The 24,702-nt window shown below is 43.2% G+C and overlaps 1 protein-coding gene across 1 annotated transcript in view; it reads right to left on the bottom strand.

Annotated features, from left to right (window-relative positions):
• bsnb (bassoon (presynaptic cytomatrix protein) b) overlaps positions 1-24,702 on the bottom strand; it is a 276,063-nt gene that overhangs the window by 32,339 nt on the left and 219,022 nt on the right. Inside the window, 5 exon segments of the mRNA XM_062051938.1 lie at positions 2,793-2,907; positions 3,467-4,308; positions 4,616-6,710; positions 7,778-13,936; positions 15,888-16,673. Of these exon segments, the coding sequence (XP_061907922.1) occupies positions 2,793-2,907; positions 3,467-4,308; positions 4,616-6,710; positions 7,778-13,936; positions 15,888-16,673 (9,997 nt within the window).

Here is a 24,702-nt window from a genome sequence, read left to right as displayed (position 1 = left end):
ATCATACTGAAACAGAATGAGTCTATAACATCAGCCAAGGATGTTAATATAATATCTAAATGGCGGATATTCATCCTTGAAAATGTGGAGAAGCTGCGATGGTGTGTTTGACGGAGAAGCTAGGAAGGAGATACTGTTGAAGTCCACTATCCAAGGTAAATGCTGTACAATATAATTACATTACTTAATACATCTACTGTAGTTGTTTTTAATACATTGTTTTTGTATTATTTTTCATACAATTTCTTATCTAAAAGTAAATTTTTATTTGTAAAAAGCTGAGATAGGCTCCAGCCCCTCCCGCGACCCCGAAAAGGACAAGCGGTAGAAAATGGATGGATGTTACGTGTTAAAATTGTGCTGTTTTGTCGGAGGCGGTGGGGGGAGCAAGCACAGAATAAATAGATTTTAATTAATTTCAATACGCCAGGGGTGTCCATTACGCCGATCGCGAGCTACCGGTCGATCGCGGAGGGTGTGTCAGTCGATCGCCAGCCAGGCATTAAAAAAATAGACCTAAAAATTAGCGATCAATCTTCACCAAGACGTCACTTTCGTCACTTGATTGACTTTCACGGCACCCGAGGGTCTTGTGAGATGACGTTCTACGAGATATTATTAAGAAAAAATGACCGAAAGGAAGGCGAGAAACACTTTTTAGTTCAACAGACTCTCGCGCCGTCCCTGCCATCAAAACTCTAAAGATCGACTGCACAGTTCTTGTCTTCACAATAAAAGCACTGCTTCATCCTGCCTGCGCTAACAAAATAAGAGTCTCAGAAAGCTGGCGTGCACAAGCTAGCAAGCTCCGGAGTTTGCCGCCAATGTATTTCTTGTAAAATGTATAAAAAGGAATATGGATGCTGGATACATAAGATGCCAAAAACCAACCACTTTCATGTGGTATTGAACAGAAAAGAGGACTTTTTTCCTCTTCCATTTGAAAATGCGGACGTTATCATCACTACTGTCTGATTTCAATCAATGCAAGTAATCAGAATCAGGTAATACACCAACTTATATTCTTGTCTTCATGAAAGAAAGGAATCTATATGTGTTAAACATGCTGGTTTTATCACCTTTAACTTGTTAACAAAAACATCTCTTTCATAAATGAATAAATATAAATTATATATATGAATGAGGTAGATCCCCTCCACTTGGTCAATTGAAAAGTAGCTTGCCTGCAGAAAGTGTGGGCACCCCTAGTATACTCTGTTTCACAAGGTACGAACTGTGTGAAGTGAATGATATTTATATAGCGCTTTTCTCTAGTGACTCAAAGCACTTTTACATAGTGAAACCCAATATCTAAGTTACATTTAAACCAGTGTGGGTGGCACTGGGAGCAGGTGGGTAAAGTGTCTTGCCCAAGGACACAACGGCAGTGACTAGGATGGCAGAAGCGCGGATTGAACCTGGAACCCTCAAGTTGCTGGCACGGCCACTCTACCAGCCGAGCTATACCACCCGACAAGAACAGAACCAATTCAACGCATACCGCGAGGTACCACTGTACTGTATATGTTTTTGCTTTGTCTTCTTTGAGTTGTCCACATTGCTTAGACCAGTGTTTTTCAACCACTGTGCCACGGCACAGATACAGTCTGTAGTGCCGTGGGAGATTATGTAGTTTCACCTATTTGGGTTAAAAATTATTTTTGCAAACCAGTTAATTATAATCCACAAATAATGTGTTGTTGTTGAGTGTTAAAGTTAAAGTTAAATTACCAATGATTGTCACACACACACTAGGTGTGGTGAAATTTGTCCTCTGCATTTGACCCATCCCCTTGATCACCCCCTGGGAGGTGAGGGGAGCAGTGGTCAGCAGCGGTGCCGCGCCCGGGAATCATTTTTGGTGATTTAACCCCCAATTCCAACCCTTGATGCTGAGTGCCAAGCAGGGAGGTAATGGGTCCCATTTTTTATAGTCTTTGGTATGACTCGGCCGGGGTTTCAACTCACAACCTACCGATCTCAGGGCGGACACTCTAACCACTAGGCTACTAGTGGTTAGAGTCTGTCTAGAGCTCGGCAGAGTAACCATGTTATTCTCTTCCATATCAGTAGGTGGCAGCTGGTAGCTAATTGCTTTGTAGCTGTCGGGAATAGGTCGTGTGAGACGACGATGGTTTGTCGTGATCACAATGTGCAGGCGACAGCGGGAGGCAGCGTGCAGGTAAAAAGGTATCTATTGCTTAAACCAAAAATATACAAAAGGTGAGTGCCCCTAAGAAAAGGCATTGAAGCTTAGGGAAGTCTATGCAGAACGAAACTAAAACTGAACTGGCTACAAAGTAAACAAAAACAGAATGCTGGACGACAGCAAAGACTTACAGCGTGTGGAGCAGAGACGGCGTCCACAAAGTACATCCGTACATGACATGACAACAATGTCCACACAAAAAAAGATACAACTTAAATATTCTTGATTGCTAAAACAAAGCAGGTGCGGGGAATAGCGCTCGAAGGAAGACATGAAACTGCAACAGGAAAACACCAACAAAACAGGAAAAGCCACCAAAATAGGAGCTAAAACTCTGCGCACGGGAAAACACCAAAAAACTCAAAATAAGTCATGGCGTGATGTGTCAGGTCGTGACAGTACACCTACTTTGAACAAGAACTATAGTGATTGGTTATGGTTTAAATTCATATCCAACGACTTTTAATTGTCTACTGAGTTTCATTTTTTAATGATTTCTGCTGGTGGTGTGCCTCTGGACTTTTTCAATGAAAAAAACGCACCTTGGCTCAAAAAAGGTTGAAAAACACTGGCTTAGACTTACCAATGCCAGTTAGAGGAGGTGACGCTGTTTTGGTGGTCTGAGGTATTGTAGGGACGGCCATTGTAGGCTTCACTCCTATGGATGTCACTGAAGGTGTAGTAGTGTCCATTTTGACCTGAAAGAAGCATCAATATTGATTAACTTCTACTGCACTTTATTTATTCTAATAATTCATTGTTTATTAGAGCACATTTTTTCAAAGGGCAATACTGTAGAAATGAAATTTGGGTGTGTTTTAGAGTGGTCGATGTACAGCTTGTTCAGCAATATGGATATACTAAGCACTAAAGTGACATGCACAGCCCTAATTGTCTAAACAGCTAGCAACAAAAGTGACTACCAAAATAGTAAAGTGTGGTACATAAGTGCTGCCGGCACAGGGGAGCTGTGGTTCACGGAAGGAAACTTGAATTCCAACATGTAAATGTGAGGCAGAGCATGATCCCCTCTCTAAGGAAACAGTTTTCCAACATGATAAGGAGTCAAAATATACAGATGATCAAGTGCCTTTCTGCGGATGATGAAAGTTCTATTTCTATGATATTGTGCCTTAAGAGGATATAAAAAACCGGTGAAGGATACACTCACTTTTGCATTGACACACACATTTTAGTAGCACCTTTGTCTACAACACTATAAAAAGTATTGTATAGTGTGGTTATTTGTTAACTAACCGCTGTAGTTGCTGGCTGGCACAATGCAGATCCTCCTCCTGGCTGGCGTGCCTGTGTCGGCACTTGGCTCGATTTGGGCTGCTGTGGTGGTCCAGCTCCTGCAGTGGTTGTTGGCTGGCTACTAGGAGGGGGTTGGCTGTGCTGAAGTGGTTGCTGCTGCTGCTGTTGTTGTTGTTGTTGTTGTTGTTGTTGTTGTTGTTGTGAATTTAGCTGCTGCTGCTGGGATTGCTGAGTACCATCAAAGGCCTCAGAGCCTGGATGTCTCCCTGTCCCTGTGTGGCCTTGAACATTTGAGCGTGGTTGCCCAGTATGGCCCTGCTGCTGCATCTTAGGGCCTGCAGCGGAAGGATCCTGCCTTCTTGTGCGATCTCCGGGTTGTCTCTGGCTCCGTCCTCCAGTGCCGTGGTGATGAACAGTGGCGGGATCACGGGAGAAGTCTCCTGAGTTGCGTGGGCTTCCTTGAGCAGAACGGGTGTCTGGGCCACCCCTCTTCTGGGCGGAGGAAGTGCTCCTGCCATCAGATCGTCCTGACGGGTCTTTAGGGTGTGGTCTAGAAGAACGAGAGGACCTGGGATCTTCAGAGGAGTGTCTTGAAGAGCTGTGTCTCCCGGAGTTACTGCCTTGATATCGGTGATCCCGTGACGATGCCATGGAGGATTGGCGTTGATGGTTGTCATCCTGGGGGCCGTATTCCTCCGGTGGTTCATCGTAGTCATGGTAGGTGTGCTTTGTGCGCCTACCTGTGGATGACTGACTGCCACCTCTGTGATGTCTTGAACGTTCTGAACGGGCCTCCCGTGGCTTTTCAAACCAGTCAGTCTCCTCTTGGCCCAAATGATAGGCTTTTTTAAGAACCAAAAGAGACATTATTAGCCAACAGTTTTTGCGCAATGTGATAAAACACACCTGCTTCCCAAAGCCATGCACATTTTAGGAAGTGAGTGAAAAAAAAAGATTTCACTCAAAAAAAGCATGCAGAACAAAAATGCAAAAAAATGTTGTTTTTTTATTAGAGGCAACACTTCAGAAATGAGAGAAGACAACAACAAAAAAAGACAACAGAAGTGTTCCCCAGATCCTTTGTGGCATGCAGTCTCAATTCAGCACTTGACACATTTAAGACAGCACAAAGCATTCAGCACCAGTTACCTTCACTGTCAGAAACAGCACAGTGCATGTCATCTACGAGGTAAGGGTCATCAGGTTTATAGACATGACTCCTGGGAAGGTCCTTCTTGTGGTGATCTTGCACATCTGGAAGCGAATGACTGGAACCATACTGGTTCCTCACGTCGTGGGCATTTGCGATACCTGAACTTCGTCCTATGCCTACAGGTTTCCCAACAGGACTGTTGGGACTCTCTTCTTCTGAATTCTGATTGCGTATGGGCTGCCTTCCACTGCGGCTGCTTCTCTGAGAGCGCTCCATGGCATCTCTTTCATAGGATTTACTTCTGTTCCCTGAGGCATCTTTGGATGTGATCTTGTCCATGCCATATCCGGTGGACCTGGACCGACCAGAGCTGTACATACGGTCTTCTTCCTCAAGACCCTCGCGACTAGTGCCGTAATACTTCTGTTGGTCATACGTGTTTCTTTTCGTTCCGTATATCACCTCATCTTGCTTCTTTGATCTGGACACTACAGTACAACTACCCCCTGTTGAAGTTGTCATGGTGTAAGATGCCAGATCTGCCTCCACATCGCGGGCTTCTTCAATGGGGGAAAATTTTGATATCTTCTGCTCCATTCCCTGCTTTCGGTGCTTACTACGCTTGGAGGAGACTACGGCTGGGGCAAGATTTTTGGGTGAGACTTTGTGGCCACTGGAGCTGCTCCGTGATGTGGGTTTGTAGTCATCATAATAATAAGATCCTCCACTAGCCGTGGTGCTTGTACGACTGTCTACTGTGCTCTGGTAACCCATTGTGCCTGTGGGTCTTCCATAAGCATCCACCGGCTCATCTTCAGGTCTATCATAGGTGCTGCCACGTCCAGGGCCATTCTCGTTGCGATATCGCCCTCCTACAGGATGACCTAAAGCGTCAGTAGGCTGATTTGCATTGTCTTTAGTCAACTCACTGATGTCATCAATCATTACGTAATTCCTAGGAATGTTCTGCTCCAAGTTAGAGGTGTAAAGTTCATCTGAGACATAAGCAGATGTTGGGCTGTTAACAGAGTGAGTCAGGCCAGGCTCGGCAGGGCGGTATTGTCCATACGCATTGCTGTAGGCGGAACCATAGGCAGCATCTGGAGCAGATGTGGCCACTGAGACCGCTGGGTTGCTGATCACCTCATAGTTGGTGGGGAGTTTTTGTTCCAGGTCAGCCAATGAGGTTTGCCTTGGTCTTTGGTGTACTGTGAGGATCTCTGCCTGGGGCTGGTAAGAGAGTCCAGGTTGGTAGGCGCTGTGACTGGGATAGGGAAGGGTCTGGCCTGGCATAGGCTGACTAGGGGGATGAAAGCCCTGATGTCCATGCTGATGCATGCCAAGGTCTGTTTGATACGACGGCTGGACATACATACGTGAAGAATAGGTTCCCTGGTTCTGGTAGCCTGGACCTGGAGGCGGATGGGGCTGGAACGTTCCTGGCTGGGGTGCAGGGGATGAAGGGTATTGAGGTGGCTGGAAACCAATCTGATGGTATGAGGAGCTAGGCTGTTGTAAGGATGGTTGAGTTTGAGGGTAAGGATAAGACATATATGATGAAGTGGAGGAATACTGGGAGGTTGCATTAAGGTCATTAGCAAACTGACTAAGAGGTGCTGTACTGGGCCTTGTCAACAAGCCATTAGCATCAAAGGTTGCCGTTGCAGTTCCCATTCTAAGGTTATTGAGTTCGCTGTCTGACATGTAGTCCCGAGCGTCACCCATACAACGCAAGTAAGCCAAGTCTCTCCTCTCGCGATCCTTCACCATGGTCTCTTTACGCTGTGTAATGCCAAGTTCCAAGTAGCGTAACTTAGCATCAATCTCTTTCTCTTCCTCCTCCAATTCGGCTTGCTGCTTACGTAGCTTTGATGACTCTTGTTCCACAGCTTTTAGTTCACTCAGCAAGCCCACCTTGGTGACCCCCGGTGCAGGTTTTGGTAAAACCCTCTGAGGCATGCCAGGAGAGCTATACATTTGTGCCGGAGTAACTATAGGGAGTGGAGCCTCCTCTGGAGGGGGGCTGGGAAGTGTCCTCTTTACCTTCCTCATCAGAGCGTTCTGTTGCTGCTGCTGCAGGGAGGCCATCTGCTAAGAGAGGCAGAGACACATCAGCAGAATGAGCTATAAACAGAATGTGTTTATGTAAATTAGATTCATTAATGTACCTTGGTGTGCGCAGAGGGTCTGTACAACCTAAATTAAGAATGTGTGACTTGATATATACAATCAAATGAAGCACTTCATTTTAATTGACCGACATGCATTACAGCACCATTCATTAACACATTTTGATATTATTCTAATGGTTCCAAAAGGATATTCAATTGTATCTAATCACGTGAAAGCAGGTACATGCACATATACAATTTGTATGAATCTTGTGAAAATCCATAACAGTTTGCACAAATATGTTACTAGGAGAAAACGCACATACATTTCAGATGTTCATTATGTTACTTACACATCTGAGCAAAGTTTTTTTAACATGTTATTGATTGCATGCAAGTTGCAACAAAGTAAAGCATTCTACATTAAGTTTATAAAGTACAAAGTCTAGTCTATTACTTACAAATTAGTTGTACTGGGTAGATCCATGATGATGATATAAATCACATTTATGTTTGTATCTCAGAGTATTCTGGCCTATTTTCAAAGAAACACTAAATTACTCTTAAAGGCGGATAAAGAGAAAAAGGTAAGCGTAACAATGATCTCTCCATATTGTGTCCTCCTGGCAACTCTTAAGCATTTGACAGCCAGAGAGAGAGAGAGAGAGACAGAGAGAGAGAGAGAGAGAGAGAGAGAGAGAGAGAGATGGAGTGAGAGGAAAAAGGGGGTGGAGATACCAACGGAGGAGAAGCAGAGAAAAGGATGAAGGGAAAAGCATTTCTGGCATGGCAAGCCAACTCTCCTGGGAACATTCTGTGCTCTTTATGTTAGATCCGGTGTGATCATCTATGGCCACGCTGAGAATAGATTATGTTGCATACTCTATTGCCTTCCTGCATTTAACACAACAATAGATATAAGATCCAATGCATTTTAAACTTTAGTAATTTTGTGAATTACTTTGTCTACTGCCCCCAACATCAAATTATTAATTTAGTGTCAAAGTGCTGTGACAAAATATGTATGAATATAATTAGGTTTCCTACCTGACTGTTGGACAGTGCTTGCTGATGATACGGAGAGAATCTGTTCCTGGTAGGGTCCTCCGATGTGGGGCTCAGAGGCTTTGGATCAGACATAGAGCGCTGCACACTTTTTATCGGTCTCGGTAGGGACTGGTGGCGTTGCGGTGATTCAGCGCTGAAGGCCTTCTGCTGGGGTGTCACGTGGGCTTTGTTAAGCTTCTCTTGTGAGGCAAAGGTTGTTTCCAACATACGATGAGGGGACAAAGGAGAGACTGGGGAGTATAAAACCTGAGGAGATTTGGGGGGCTGGCGGGAAGGAAACTCATTTTGTTGCTGCTGATAGCCGATTTCCAGAGGGTCAGGTTTCCTTCTCTCAAATTTAGCAACTCCTTGAAGTCTTGGAGAGGCTGGATCAGATGTATTCGCACCAACTATATGCAGACTTGTAGAGTATGGACTGATGGTTGTGGGGACACTAAGCTGAGGGGCAACTACACCCTGAGACTGTGGCTCTGGTTCTGTCTGACAAGCCAAACTTTCTCCTTTGCGGGTCCTCTCAGGTGCTGCTATGTAATGTAACAGATCAACCTTTGAGGTTTCCGCCATAGTGATATGTATTGCTGGTGAAACCCTACCTAGCTGGTCAGATTCTGTCTGGCATGATGAGTCATTTGAGGTTTGAATAGCTATACTTGCAGATACTGTTTTAGATAACCCATCTGATTTGTTCTCGTTACTGGATTCGGAGTGCTTTGATATGCGGGAACGTCTGCGCCTTACCGGCTGCTGATCCCAGTCTGCCTGGTCTTCTTCATCAGTTTGCACACTGCAGTCTGCAATGCGCCTTGTTCTCCTACGCCGGTTTATGAATCGGTCCTCTCCGTCTTCGTCATCTGTTTGTACACAACTGTCTGCTATCTTCTTCACGGAGTCATCCTCTGTGCTGTCTCTGAGACGGGGCATAGAATTTTGCTTTCTCATAATCTTGGACTCGGCCTGTTTGTCACTGCCTCTTAAAGACGTTTCAGAGACCGAACTGTGAATAGGTCGAGCAGCCACCATAGCTTGGACTACTTGACCGTCCTGCCAAAATTGGACTGTTTGTCCATCTTGTTGAATAACCCTGCCACTTTGATCACAAATAATGAAGCCCTGAGGAGGCCCTCCTCCCACCACCACACCTTGTATGGCACTCTGTGCAGATGTCGCTGCAGCAGCTGCCGCCGCCGACGTAGCCGCTGCTTCTGCCGCTGCTGCTGCTGCTTCCACCGCTGCTGTCTTTTGTCTTTTCTGCTCTTGCAACTGCAGTTGGAGTTGTTGCTGCAAAGACTGAATTTGTTCAAGTTGCATTCTTTGCTGGGCCAGTTGCTCTCTTTGCATGATAAGCTGAGTCTCACGCTCTGCTTGCTGTTGTTGCAGGACCTGTTGCTTGATTGTCTGCAGTTCTTGAATCTCACGCTGAACAAGCAGTTGTTCTTTTTCTCTGTGTCGCTGAAGCTCCATACGATCTCGCTCCAGCTCCTCGTGAAGACGCAGTTGCCTCATTTTTTCCAGTTCCACACGCTCTCGCTCTAGCTGCAGCATGTGCTCTTGTTGCTGACTAAGCCGCTCGTCCTCCTTACCTTTCTGTGCATCAGTAACACTCGGGGTGTTGGTACTCTGTGGAAAAACTGAAGGTTGAGCTTGACTGACTGATTGAACTTGTTGGGTTTGGGTCAATGATAAAGGCTCTGTTTGAGCAGGTAGCTGTTGTGGCTGCATCTGGCCTTGTGCTGGCTTGACAGTTGGGGGCAGTCCTTGGATTTGTGACATGGCTGTCATCTGTGAGCTAGGTTGAGACTGGTCTGTCTGCTGGACTGTAGCAGTTTGAACACCAGGTCCTGGTACATTTTGTGCTACATTGGCTTGGGTTGGTAGAATTACTGCAGCTGTTGTTGAAGGCTTCCCAAGATACATAGGAGATTCTTGTTGTGAGGAGATTGCACAGCTTATACTGACTGATGGTGTGGCTGAAGTAGAATACTGGTTTGGAGGCGGGTATGAATATGTTCCTTGTGTGGCCAGAGGCATTCTGGGATTCACTTGAGGCAACCTGGTAAGACTAGCTAATGGTACAGCTGTTACACCTGTAGGATATGACCTATAAATGCCTCGAGGCATGAGGGGAAGAACAGAGCCTGGTTGGGTAGTAATTGGCAAGGTAGAGGCTATAGGAGTGTTTATCGTAGAGTATATCATGCCATCACCCGCTCTCAAAGCAGCAGGATACAAAGCGCGTATGCTTGCTTGTCTGGCATTTATTATGTTTGTTAGTGTTTGTCCATTAGGCAGCGCTCTTCCATCTGGGCCATACAGCAAGTTTGCTCTTATCGATGCTAAACTTTGATGGAGATTTAGCCGACCTAAAGTTCCACTTCTTCCAACCCCATAATGTAAAAATTCTGGGTTATTTCCAAACCGGTTTCCAAACTGGTCTGCGGTGTTAAGAGCTGCACACATCTGGCTAATCTCCCTTGCGGTGGTTGCACTGTATTGAGCCAAATTAGAGTCCTGTGGTCCTGCTAACTCCTTTGAATCATAGCCATGATCAGAATTGATATTTGACATAGAGCCATAACGACGAATGGGTAACGTGGGGCCTGCGATATCTCCTTGGTGACGCAAGTCTGTGTAAGATCCGTACTGAGCTCCCATGCCAAGGTATGCACTATCATAAACTTGATTCATGTTACTAAGATCTACTGCCATACCTCCCTTAATATTCCCCTGGTATTGACTGCCATCGGTCATGGCAGGCAAATTAGTATCAGACATAGAGGGTTGGATTCTTCCTGATGGAACGGATTGATATGGTTTATGCTCTTCTGTTACACCCTGTGTAGCTTGAGATTGTTGCTGTGGATTTATATTGTAATGTCGAGGATTGGTAGGAGGTGGTGCTTTTGAGCTTTCGTTGTTGGGGTTGTTATCTGGTGATACCGTTGTGGGCTTCTGACTGAATGACCCTGTACACGAACCAGCAAATGGTAAATTGTACACAACATCACAACAAGCTACTTGGTTCTCTGGTTTGATCTGGCCAGTCAAATCCAAAACTTGGGGATGGGGAGGCGGCTCTTCTTTCTTTATTAACTGAGTGACTGTGCCCACCTGTGATGGTTTACTCTCATCAAGTTGAACCATCATAACGTGGGGTTTACCTGTGGATAGATTCATTACTGTTGGCTTGTTTTGTAGCTCTAAAGCAACACCGCCATACATTTCCTGCGGGGCATTAGAAACAGGCTGTGAAGCCAGTGGCGCTACTCTAGCAGTCACTACGGGTTGAGAGCTGGATGTCTGGCTAGCTACAATATCTTTCTTTACTAAAAGCGGCGGGACTTGATTAGCTAAATTGTAACGAGCAAAAGAAGATTGCTGTTGATGCTGCTGTAGTTGCTGTTCAAGAAGTTGCTGCTGATGAAGGAGCTTTTGTTGTTGTAATTGCAGCTGTTGCTGTTGTATACCTAGGTTCTCAAGGCAGGCATCAATTTTAGGGATAGACGGGTCTGCAACTGCTGGCTTACTCTGGGATAAACACACTGCTGATCCCACACCCTGACCTAAATCTACACGGTTTTGTAAAGGATCTCCATAGACAATGGGATGTTTCGGTTGGGACATGAATATAGTACCTGCAACTGTGACACTGACTGTTGTTGGTGTTGATACAGACACATGTGGTTGCTCTTGTGCATTCAAGTTCATTATGAGAGGTTGCACTGCTGTATGCCGAACAGGCTGTTCTGCTCCCAAAGAATAGCGCCTTGTGTCAGAGGCTAAGGATGTTAGATCCATGCCTTGGTCTGTCATTATAATTGGGGCAGACCTTATTGGGGCTCTAAGATCTACAATATTAGTTGGGTGGGTTTGGCTCTGGCCCATGACATTTGAAGTGCCTGGAGTATTTGAGATTTTACACAGAGAAATGTTTTCCATAGACAGTGATCCGCGACTCTGGGTGCCGCTAGCAACATTTTGAGACATCTGTGAAGAATGTTTTTGTGACTGCAGATATGAAGATGTTGGGGAACATGTGGACGGAGGCTGGGAACTATACAACGTTTTATAGCTAACCTGTGTTGGTGATGATAAAGGCGAAGTGGATGAATTTACAGTTATAGGCTTGGCAGGGCTAGGTGTTACAGAGCTTAGTGGTATCGCCATAACTGGTGAATCCTGTGAGGACTGCTGGCGTGCAAGACGGGGTGAGGCAGACCTCTGAGGTACCTGAGCACCGTGGGAAACTAAAGTTGATGATGGTCCACCAGGGAGTGTCGGCAACTGCCTGCCACTTCCTGTGGGTCGCATGGTGGGAGCTTGTGTTGGGCTTTGTGCAGGAGAAGTGGTGGGTGAGACTGGGGGACTGGGGCCTTTAAAAAGGGAGAAAACTTTGCTCGTTAACAAGGATGCTGCAGGGTCGGCTGATGCCTGTGATGCCCTTTGGGAGCCACAACTAGCTGCATTTCGAGTTGTAGCAGTGTGACCGACTTGAGTTTTGGTTGTGGCCACTCCAACAACCCCTTCAATTTTAGCGCTCTGTGACATCATCCTATTTTGAGTTTCTTTTGAAAGATGTTGTGCTGCGTGAATTCCTGGAATCCGTGGGTCGTTCCCAGTTGTGGAGAAGGACATAGGTGCACTACCCTGGGTTGGGCTTGAGCCTGGGGTTAAGGCAGATCCTGTTTCAAGGTTTTTATTTTCAGTCAGAGAATTCTTATGCTGATTTATATTTTTTCCTTGTCTCTGAAGGAGCTGGGCTTTCTTCATCATCTCCTCATAGACTTCCTCTGCACTTTTTAGTGTTTTATCAGCCGAGGACAAGGCTGGTGTCTTCTCTGTTGGCGAGTAGAGTGAAGTAAAAGTCGGAAGGTTATATTCGTTTCCTGATTTGTAGAGCTTTCCAGCTATTATTTCAAAGCCCTCTGCTTCAGAGTCAATTGAGGGTGAGTATTCGGAACATGATGACCTGTGGAGCTCTTCCATCTCTGCTGCCTGTCTCAGCTCCTCAGTTGGTGATGCATCCTCAATGGGAGAGAGATTACTGGGCGGAGTTTTGGATCTTTCCCTGCGCCTTTGTGCTCGTAGCTCCTCCTTATCCCGCTTTGTTTTTCGAGCGGTACTTCGGATCCTCTGTTGCTCAAGGTCTCTCATTTGCTCCTGTTCTCTCAGTAGCTCTTCCTCCTCTCTGAGCTCATCCTCCTCAGACGAGTCCTCAATTGTGGGCAACAAGGGCCCATGTGAGCGATGTCTGGCCTTTCGCTGCTGTTTTGCTTCCTCTAGCCTTGCTCTTCGACTAGGGCTGCTGTCGCTGTCATCCTCCATGGATGACACTGATGTGGGTGATGTTCCAGAGGTGTAGCTAGGTGTGGTGGCAGGTAAAGTGGATGAATATTCTCCTTTGGACCGCTCCTCTGGTGAACCAGTCAGACTTTCCATCTCAAGCTCCGGTTCTCGTAGGTCATGCTCAGCGTTGAGTTCCATGTCTCGGTTATAACTGTTGGTGTTGTTCAACTCAATCGTCTTAAAGCGTCGAAGGCCCCCAGCCATCACAACATCTTCCTCTTCATTTGCATTATATGCCCCTTCTGATTCTTTGGCATTGTCCTCAAAACTACTAGTATGGTGAGGTAGTCTTCTCTTCTCCCCACTGATTTTATGTCCTCTTTTAGGTTTCTGTTCTCCATATTCCTCCAACTCGTCTTCATCAGCACTCATCTCCATAATTTGCTTCCTCATAAACTCTTCATCAGTTAAATCTTTATGTGACTTCTTCTGTCTTACTGGCAACGGCGAGAGTCCACTTTCACTGCTATCTTCTACATAATCATGACGAAGCTTGCAGCTGAGCTCATCCTCCGATTCGTCTCTTGCTGCGTCATCGTCGGGGCTAATGTCCCGTCCCTGTCCAACAGACAGTGAATGAGGCCTGAGTTTGGGGTCTGATGCAGCTTTTGACTCCAGTAGAGGCTTCATTGACGTCTCCAATTTGGTGATTTCTGAGGAAATGGAGACACCCTTCTCATTGAGCTTAATGGCATCTTCATGAATTAGACCAGTAATCTCCCCTTGAGAGCTGGATATGCCATCGGAGGAGTATCCAGTGTCGCTCAAACTTTGCATACTCGACTTGACGTAATCCTGAAACAGAGAAACAGAAAGGGGTCAGAGGCAATGTAATACATTACTTTTTCATAATCAACTGGTAACAAAGTCTATTACAAGCGCTTTTACACAGCTTTTATCCCACTATTTCATCAAACTCCCCAGCATTAAGTTCTGAGCAGTTATTGATGATAGGGAATAAAATGAACAAAGTGTGTGTGAATACTAACATACAGTTTTCCAGAGGAGTACATGGAAAAGAACAACTCCAAACAACCAGACATGGTAACACTTCAAAGATAAAATCAACCCAAATGATTTTTCAAATCAAATATATTGTTAAACACAGAAATTGGCTTTTTAATTTGTCAGAGAATAAAATGAGATTTTGTCAATTACGGTTGATTTTGCCTTGTGTTGTATGTAGACAAATGATCAATTCAAAACACAGCGTTTATAAAACCAGACTTCTGAACAAACAGGAACAGACAAATGTCATTCCATTACATGCTTGATCTATGCATCGTGACTCATTCTCCTATGTATTCTTCCAGATGTTGAAGAACAAGGGTCATGCTTAGAATGTTAGAGTATTATCACAATTATCACAAGGGAACAAAAAGATTGAGAAAACAAAATAGAAAGTAAATTGGAGACAAAAGATGGGGACAGAGACAAAGATAATACAATTCCTGATGGACATAACAGTGTTTATATTGAGAATAACTAGGGGTGTTCTGATTCCACTTTTTTCACTTCCATTACTATATCGGTATTGGAGCCTTGAGTATTGGCCGAAACCAATATTGATTTGATAGGTTATCAACTGGAATCATAGATACTTGTATTATTTTGTAGTGTGGATTATTTTAAAAAGTTTGATCCAGTGATATTAGTCAAACAGAGAACAATGGTAGATATAAAAAAATACTAACCTATTTATTATTAACCGTCTGGAATGGACTTATGGAGTCTTTAAGTTGAAGTGGTAATTGTTTTGGCAACACCCAGTGGCGACAATAATTCATGAAGTTAAGCTCATGGCGCAGTAAGTTGAATGATCTGGACACATTTGTTACTGGATACTTTTTAATACGCTTCTGCCTTGGAGACTTTGTATGCGTAAGTAATATGCAACTATAAATATTTGATACTTGTTTATATGGACAAATGTGCTGTTTTAGACTGCAATATTGTTCAATTAAGGACACAATTATGTATGTCTGGCTTGTGTGCTATTGCATGTTTAACTGTTGTGAGATGCTAGCTCCTAGTAGCCTATAGCCTACCATGTTTACCTTTTGTAAATGACTTGACTAAAATACAAGAAAAGAAGAAAAGTGCTTGTATCTGAAATGCAAGCTAATATCATAACATACTTGTTTTTTTTGCTGATATTGGACCGATATCAATATTGGATCGGGACACTCCTAATGATAGCTAAATGAATGCAAATAGTGGATATATTGAACAAAGCAAAGAAATACACAATAAGAATCAATACAAATAACCAAGAACGTGTGATCACTTGACGTGTACCGTACACTTTAATCACAGTTCGTTACATCAAGGTTACTTGGTTCATTTTGAGTACAATAAGGGAACAGTAACAGAAATTCAGTACGCCTCTGCATAGTATTGAATGTTCAATATTTACAAATAAATGTACAGTTAAACCCTAGTGATCACTATTATAACACAGTGAATGTAATGTGATACTACTGCTAACTGTGACAAAAAGATTAGGTTTAAGATGTAAACGATAGGACTGCTTAATGGAAGACTACAATATATAATAAGTATGAGGAGGAATTATTCATTGATTGTTTTGTGATTGATGACAACAGGAATATTACTGAGGATGGCATTGAAGATGATGATGGTGACACAGATGAATACAAGTAGCCAAACGGAACAAAAAAAATTATAATAAAAAAAAAAGATGAATTGCAGGTAACGAGTGAAGGCGAGATTTCAGGCAGCTCACTTCTCGGTGTCTTGACTTCTGCACATGGTCTGCTATCTTGGTGTCTTTTGTTGACGTGACCGTCTCTGACAAGGCCTTCTTTGGTGAGGCCTTGACATCCTCCTTTAGAGACCTAGATGAGACTTTTGTCTTCTCCTGGCTCTGCGTCTGTTTGCGTACCTGTGACGGACCTGTGGGTTTAGACTGGGTGGGTGCTATTTTTGTAGTAGTGGGAGAGCTCTTGGCGTTATTGGGTGCTGCTTTAGGGCCAGATGAAACCTTGGCACTAGATACAGGACCTTTAACCTGAGCAGTGGGCTGAGCAGATCCCTTTGTCGGGGTCTGCCCCTTAGCCTGGTTTTGCCCTTTAGTTTGGTTAGTGGGGCCTTTACTTTGAGCGGGACTTTTATTTTGAGATTGTGGCTTACTCTGGACTGGGGGTTGTGTTACACGCTTGCTTTGAGTAACTGATTGAGAGGAACTCTCGGCTTGAGAAACAGGCTGGGAAGAACCCTTAGTTGGAGGGGAAGCTTGGTTTATCCCTTTTGTTTGAGAACACGTTTCAGCCTGTTTCATAGGAGAGGTGGGGCCACTTACTTGGGGACCCAGTGGTTTCTGTTGCTGCTGGGGACCAGAGGGCCTTGGCCCTGACCGCTGATCGGCCCCTTTCTGCTGAGGTGCTTGCTGATTAGATGTTGCAGGTGACCTGGTGGAACCCACAGGCTGTGTACCAGGGCCCGGAATATCTCCCAAACTTCCTGACAGAGCCCTCTGTGTCTGGCAGTTCAAGCACAGCCATTCTTTGTTCTAAAAAAACACAAGGACAACAGCAATTAGGTATCTTGTCAGGAGCACTTTCTCCATGTGTGATGATGATGATGAAGCAGCAAAACTTTCTGTATTGAACCTGTTAAATGATTAAGTCCTCTTTAAGAGTGCTCCTCTTTAAGAGGACTTAATCATTCGACAAAATGAAACACTTTCAAACACAGAGGAAAAGTGCTGTCTGAATACAAATGAAAACATCTGACATTATAGACCGGGGAGGTGCGAGACCCATTAGAACTTTGATGGAGCGCACGGCATCTGCGTTCTGCAAGGGAACCATTTGTCCTTTACAGTTATTTGCTCTATATTTGGATGTAAATATAAATACTGACATGGAGGAAAGAGAGCCTTCAAATACAGCCATTTTAACACACACGGTTTAGATATCAGGTCAATGCGGCACATCGACGGGGCTACTCAATGAAATGAGATGGCTACATAACAGGTTATGAAAGATGAAATGAGAGGCAGCAGCACTGACTCTCTGTATCTAAAACCAGCATTGTTGCCTCAGGTCTGAATAGGCAGTATGTCAAGATTTGCATAACAAAAAAAAAATAATAATAATAATTTTCATTATTAATACTCATCTGATTATACAGAAAGTGGACGATTCTGGAATAGTTCTCTTAACTTACTAGATTTACATGTTCCTTCACATTGCAACAAAATCCACATCAGGCACCAGGGAAGTTTGAATGGTGAAGAAGGGAAAAAAACGACATTAAAAGTAATACAGAGAAGATGGGAACACGTTGACCGCATCAAAAGGCATCAGCAATGAAATCTGGAAGAAGATGTCCAATATTTGAAAACACATTTAAACGACAAAACTGAACAGAACATTTTTATTTTTTTTAAATTTTTTATACAGAAGACTCTTTTTTGTAGAGTAGTCTCCAGTGTTTGTAAAATTACTTTTAAAAAGTAAATAATTATAGTCACTTGTTACTATGCCAAAAAGGTAATGATTTACAACAGAAAGTAATTATTGCGTTACATTAAAAAAAAAAAAACATCCTTAAAATATTTGCCGTATGCAGTTGAAATATGTTTCATAAAAGCAATGTGTGTGCCTTAAAGAGGCGGTGCCTGTTGCCAAGTGACGTGAGAGAGCGAGATAGAGCAGCATAAGCTCAGCTGCATTTGTTATCTTTTTGTGGGACGGCAGCTCTGTTGAATCTTTTCACTGGATTGTGTTACCTCTGGGTAATAAGGAGACTGAATGTGCATCTATATATATATATATATATATATATATAAATATATATATATATATATATATATATATATATATATATATATATATATATATATATATATATATATATATATATATATATATATATATATATATATATATATATATATATATAGGCCCTGTGATGAGGTGGCGACTTGTCCAGGGTGTACCCCGCCTTCCGCCCGATTGTAGCTGAGATAGGCTCCAGCGCCCCCCCACGACCCCGAAGGGAATAAGCGCTAGAAAATGGATGGATGGATGGATGGATATATATATATATTTAGGACAGCACAGTGTCACAGTGGTTAGTGCTCGTGCCTCAAAGCAGGAAGGGTCCTGGGTTGGAATTCTGTGCTCAGGTCCGGGTTATTTCTGTGTGGACTTTTTACCCATGACTGCGAGGTACTTCGGTTTCCTCCCACATCCAAAAGACATGCACCTGGGGATATGTTGATTGGCCACACTAAATTGGTCCTGGTGTGTGAATGTGAGTGTGAATGTTGTCTGTCTATCTGTGTTGGCCCTGCGATGAGTTGGCGACTTGTCCAGGATGTTTCCCGCCTACCGCCCAAATTTTGCCACGATGGGTCTCAGCCTCCTATTTTCCGGCTTTTTGGCTCCAAGCTGGTGGACACGGTGGAAGGTGATGTTCCTGATGGTGTACGCTGGAAGCTTGAGCTAATGTTCCATGAAGGACTTCACGGTTTCCTCGGGATCGTCCGCTGTCTTTTCCGGTATTCCTGCAAAGACCAGATTGTCCCTCATGCTTCTCGCCTGGAGAGCATAGTCTCTTTCATGGTTTTGTTTTCCTGGGTGAGTTGTGCCACTCCGTACGGACTCAAGAAGAGCAGCGTTCTCTTGGGCGAGAGAGACGACCTGTTGTTGTCCGAAGTCCAAACTCTCTCGGATGGCTTGGAACTCCTTGTGGAGCACCTCGACAAGTGCGAGGCGGCCATCCAAATACATCAGCCTCTTGTCGGTGGAATCAAAGATATCAGCAAAGCAACGTCCGGTGACACATAGCCAGGTGAGTTTTCCGGGCAGCTCCTTTTCGATGTTGGCGTCTTCGAGGGCTCTCCCATGACGAGACAATCGAAGCACTCTTCAATGTAGTCTTCGAGTGCCTCCAGATTTTCTATCCATCCATTCATTAATTTTCTACCGCTTGTCCCTTTTGGGGTCGCGGGGGTTGCTGGAGCCTATCTAAGCTGCATTCGGGCGGTAGGCGGGTTCCACCCTGGACAAGTCACCACCTCATCGCAGGGCCAACACAGATAGACAGACAACATTCACTCTCACATTCACACACTAGGGCCAGTTTAGTGTTGCCAATCAACCTATCCCCAGGTGCATGTCTTTGGAGGTGGGAGGAAGCCAAAGTACCCAGCGGGAACCCACGCAGTCACGGGGAGAACATGCAAACTCCACACAGAAAAACCCAGAGCCTGGGGATCGAACCCAGGACCTTCGTATTGTGAGGCACATGCACTAACCCCTGTTCCACCGTGCTGCCCCCTCCCGATTTTGACATTTTAATACAGGGGACACCAACCTTTTTGAAACCAAGAGCTACTTCTTGGGTACTGATTAATGTGAAGGGCTACCAGTTTGATACACACTTAAATAAATTGCCAGAAAAGCCAATTTGCTTAATTTACCTTTAACTCTATGTTATTATTAATAATTAATGATATTTACACTTAATTGAATGGTTTAAAAGAGGAGAAAACACAAAAAAAATGACAATTACATTTTGAAACATAGTTTATCTTCAATTTCGACTCTTTAAAATTCAAAATTCAACCGAAAAAAAGAAGAGAAAAACTAGCTAATTCGAATCTTTTTGAAAAAATTTAAAAAATAATTTATGGAACATCATTAGTAATTTTTCCTGATTAAGATTAATTTTAGAATTTTGATGACATGTTTTAAATAGGTTAAAATCCTATCTGCACTTTGTTAGAATATATAACAAATTGGACCAAGCTATATTTCTAACAAAGACAAATCATTATTTCTTCTAGATTTTCCAGAACAACATTTTTTTTTAAAGAAATTCAAAAGACTTTGAAATAAGATTCAAATTTGATTCTACAGATTTTCTAGATTTGCCAGAATAATTTTTTTGAATTTTAATCATAATAAGTTTGAAGAAATATTTCACAAATATTCTTCGTTGAAAAAACAGAAGCTAAAATGAAGAATTAAATTAAAATGTATTTATTATTCTTTACAATAACAAATAAATTTACTTGAACATTGATTTAAATTGTCAGGAAAGAAGAGGAAGGAATTTAAAAGGTAAAAAGGTATATGTGTTTAAAAATCCTAAAATCATTTTTAAGGTTCTATTTTTTTCTCTAAAATTGTCTTTCTGAAAGTTATAAGAAGCAAAGTAAAAAAATAATGAATTTATTCAAACAAGTGAAGACCAAGTCTTTAAAATATTTTCTTGGATTTTCAAATTCTATTTGAGTTTTGTCTCTCTTAGAATTAAAAATGTCGAGCAAAGCGAGACCAGCTTGCTAGTAAATAAATACAATTAAAAAATAGAGGCAGCTCACTGGTAAGTGCTGCTATTTGAGCTATTTTTAGAACAGGCCAGCGGGCTACTCATCTGGTCCTTACGGGCTACCTGGTGCCCGCGGGCACCGCGTTGGTGACCCCTGTTTTAATATGTTGTTTGCTTGTTTTTTTTTGCCTTAGTTTAATTTCAGCGGATGCCTGAATTAATCCGAATTGTTTGACAGCCTTGTAATCCGCTTGACTGCTTTTTTTCCCGCGTCACGTACGCTCTCGGCTTCTCGCGAGACTACAGCATTACTGACACCTACCACAGCATTTTTTCTGTTACGTTCCCCCTAGGAAGAAGAAAATATTTTGCGCCCCCCCCCACCCTCCACCATGACTATAAATAGTATAATTTGTCTATGATATTGTTATGACTATAAATTGTAAGCTTATTAACATTAACACCTACTCAGTAGCCTAGTGGTTAGAATGTCCGCCCTGAGATCGGTAGGTTGTGAGTTCAAACCCCGGCCGAGTCATACCAAAGACTATAAAATGGGACCCATTACCTCCCTGCTTGGCACTCAGCATCAAGGGTTGGAATTGGGGGTTAAATCACCAAAAATGATTCCCGGGCGTGACCCCCGCTGCTGCTCACTGCTCCCCTCACCTTCCAGTGGGTGATCAAGGGAGATGGGTCAAATGCAGAGAATAATTTCGCCACACCTAGTGTGTGTGTGACAATCATTGGTACTTTACCTTTAACTTTAAAGTAAGTAATGAACATCTCCCAACGTGGTTACAGTGAAGCCAAGTGATACATACGCTTTATCATATTCTGGTACGGCAAAAAAAGCCCCCCCCCCCCCGGCATCATACCGCACCCCCTCCCAGGAGGGCCCGCCTCACTGTGTGAGAAGGACTGCATTACAGAGAGCACTCTCAGCCTGGAGTGTGTTGTCTCAACTCAGACCGTGCAGTGTGTGGATGGACTGGATGTCAAACACACACTTGCTTTTGTTTTCCTCTCTCTCAAGTGCTCTACTAAGAAGCTAAATATAAACAAGTGCGGCACTCTCAGAAGTAGCCATCTGCGCCGCTACTTTCACACATTCAAACTAAAGAGAAATGCTGCTATGTGACCCACATATAATACTTGTAAGACAATGTTTTTTTCATTGTATTTTCATGTTTATTGAAACAAGTACACATAAAATAGTGTATACTGTAGTAGTGGTGTGTGATCAGTACATACTGTACCTGCTTTGATAGTTTCTACATCATTATAGTAGAGTCCATTTAATTAAAACGATTTGACACAAATGCATCTTCCTGAGACGGCAAACTCTTCTCTTTGCTGCTGAATCAGCATAACGCCATTACTATCCCGACTAATGCGGAGAGATGATCAAAAACTGGAGCTGAGAGTAGCAAATTATTTATGGAGTGCTTTAGCTTGGATGGGGGGCTCGATAACAGGCCGCGCTTCCCACCTCCTCCCACACTGAGTGCGGAAAAATCAAGCTGGTATACAGGAGGAGTTGTTTGGATGTCTAACATGGCCTCAAACAATAAAGATGGCTACTTCATTCAGAAATATTTATTCATGCACTGTGCTGCTCATTAGTATACCTATTCAACTTTAAGTTTAAGCTTCTCGGACGGGTTGGGGGCACTTATGTATTTATTTTTTTTAATACCAGAAGTGGTCCAAAAAAAGTAGTCTTCTTTTATTGGGAAAAAGACTATGGACTCAGGAAACATTAAAGTAGCTAAAACACTGTCGACTGCGGATGGGCGCTAGCCGCTAGCTAGCCAACCGTGTCTTAAAGCACTTCTTCCTGAGCGGCGTTTCAGGATTATAGCTTCACCTTTATCGTTAGTTTTTAAGCCAAAATGCGTCTATTCTCCCTTTTCTGTCTGTTAACCGGGTCTGCTTGTAAGTACTCCGCGATTGTGCATTGCTGAACATGCTCCTCTGCTTGTAAAACCGACAATGTCACGGCGTGATGTCATGTCAAGTAAAAAAAATGTTCAGTCAAAGGCTGGACTCTAGGGAGGGGGTCCAGACTGAGGCCAAGGAAAAAAACCTCAGCCATAGCACACAAAATGATGTTACATAGAATCAACAAAACTTGCAACATAGGGGAGGGAGTGAGAGCTACGGTGGCCGGTTGCAGCTGTTTAAGCGCTATTCAGCCGTCCATAGACAAATGTCGAATCATCGATTATTTACTATGTTAAATAAAGTAATACAGATCATTATAAAATGTGGCATTAATGTTCTCTAAACGTTCATTCTCGGTTTGGGGGAAGCATTAGCTAACATTCTTTTAACGTTATGTGTTTGCTGGGTTAGCGCAGACACACACAGAGGGAGGAGAAGAGGAAAAGCTATGCTAGCCACAGCGCTCAGCTAGCTTGAAATAGTGAAACAAAACATGAATAAATGTTTGTTACACTTCAACAGAAGGCTAATAGGAGCCGCTTAACAGCAGAGTGTAACCAGCTAAGAAGAGGAAATTAGCAAGTGGATTAATAAATCAGGAGAGACATTAGTAATATCAATAAAGTCCGGCCGCCAGTGCGCATAATGAAGACAAGTCTTTGAACCGCATGTTTATGTTAAGTGGGGCCAAATTGTCTGAACATTCTGTGGTTTTAGAAGGCACAGATATCAAGGATGCCTGCTTGATAAGTAGGGTTGTTTATTTATTTGATCACTTAGCAGGCAGCTACAGTTCTCACGTATCTAGTGTATATATATTAGAGATGTCCGATAATGGCTTTTTTGCAAATATCCGATATTCCGATATTGTCCAACTCTTAATTACTGGGGGGTGTATATTGTAGCGTCCCGGAAGAGTTAGTGTTGCAAGGGGTTCTGGGTATTTGTTCTGTTGTGTTTATGTTCTGTTACGGTGCAGATGTTCTCCCGAAATGTGTTTGTCATTCTTGTTTGGTATGGGTTCACAGTGTGGCGCATATTTGTAACAGTGTTAATGTTCTTTATACGGCTACCCTCCGTGTGACCTGTATGGCTGTTGATCAAGTATGCATTGCATTCACTTGTGTGTGTGAAAAGCCGTAGATATTATGTGACTGGGCCGGCACGAAACTCCGCTCAGTAAGAAGTGCTTTAAGACATGGATGGTTAGCTAGCGGCTAACGTCCATCCGCAGTCGGCAGTGTTTTAGCTACTGCTAAATCACTAATCCTCGCCTCCATGGCGACAAATAAAGTAAGTTTCTTACAAGTATCATCCCTGCAGGACCAGGAATAGCTAAACATGTTTCACTACACACCGTAGGAGGATACAATAGCTCAGTGTTTTTCAACCTTTTTTGAGCCAAGGCACATTTTTTGCATTGAAAAAATCCGGAGGCACACCACCAGCAGAAATCATTAAAAAACCAAACTCAGTTGACAGTAAAAAGTCGTTGTCGCAATTGTTGGATATGACTTTAAACCATAACCAACCATTGCTCTTGTCCCAAAGTAGGTCTACTGTCACATCACGCCGTGACTTATTTGGAGTTTTTTGCTGTTTTCCTGTGTGTAGTGTTTTAGTTCTTGTCTTGCGCTCCTATTTTGGTGGCTTTTTCTCATTTTTTGGTATTTTCCTGTAGCAGTTTCATGTCTTCCTTTGAGTGATATTTCTCGCATCTACTTTGTTTTAGCAATCAAGAATATTTCAGTTGTTTTTACCCTTCTTTGCGGGGACATTGTTGATTGTCATGTCATGTTTGGATGTACATTGTGGACGCCGTATTTGCTCCACAGTAAGTCTTTGCTGTCGTCCAGCATTCTGTTTTTGTTTACTTTGTAGCCAGTTCAATTTTAGTTTTGTTCTGCATAGCCTTCCCTACGCTTCAATGCCTTTTCTTAGGGGCACTCACCTTTTGTTTATTTTTGGTTTAAGCATTAGATCAGTGGTTCTTAACCTGGGTTCGATCGAACCCTAGGGGTTCGGTGAGTCGGCCTCAGGGGTTCGGTGAAGCCTCCGCCGCGGAAGTCAAGACACACCAGACTCATCTTGTAAATAAAAACTTCTCCCTATGGGCGTACTATGGATACCCCCCAACAATGTTCCCTCTAATTTTCCATCCGATTTGCAGGTGTGTAATTTGTTGTGAGTTTATGCACTGTGTTGGTTTTGTTCCTTGAACGGTTCATTTTGTGCACCAGTAAAAAAAACATATAACTTTGTCTTGAATTAAAAAAAAAAAAAGTTTAATTTTTCACTAAAGAAGG

This window comes from Entelurus aequoreus, linkage group LG01, assembly GCF_033978785.1.
Source record: "Entelurus aequoreus isolate RoL-2023_Sb linkage group LG01, RoL_Eaeq_v1.1, whole genome shotgun sequence".
In the NCBI taxonomy this organism is placed as follows: domain Eukaryota; kingdom Metazoa; phylum Chordata; class Actinopteri; order Syngnathiformes; family Syngnathidae; genus Entelurus; species Entelurus aequoreus.
The sequence above is the reverse complement of the archived record's forward strand: the minus strand, read 5'-3'. Positions and strand labels throughout refer to the sequence as shown.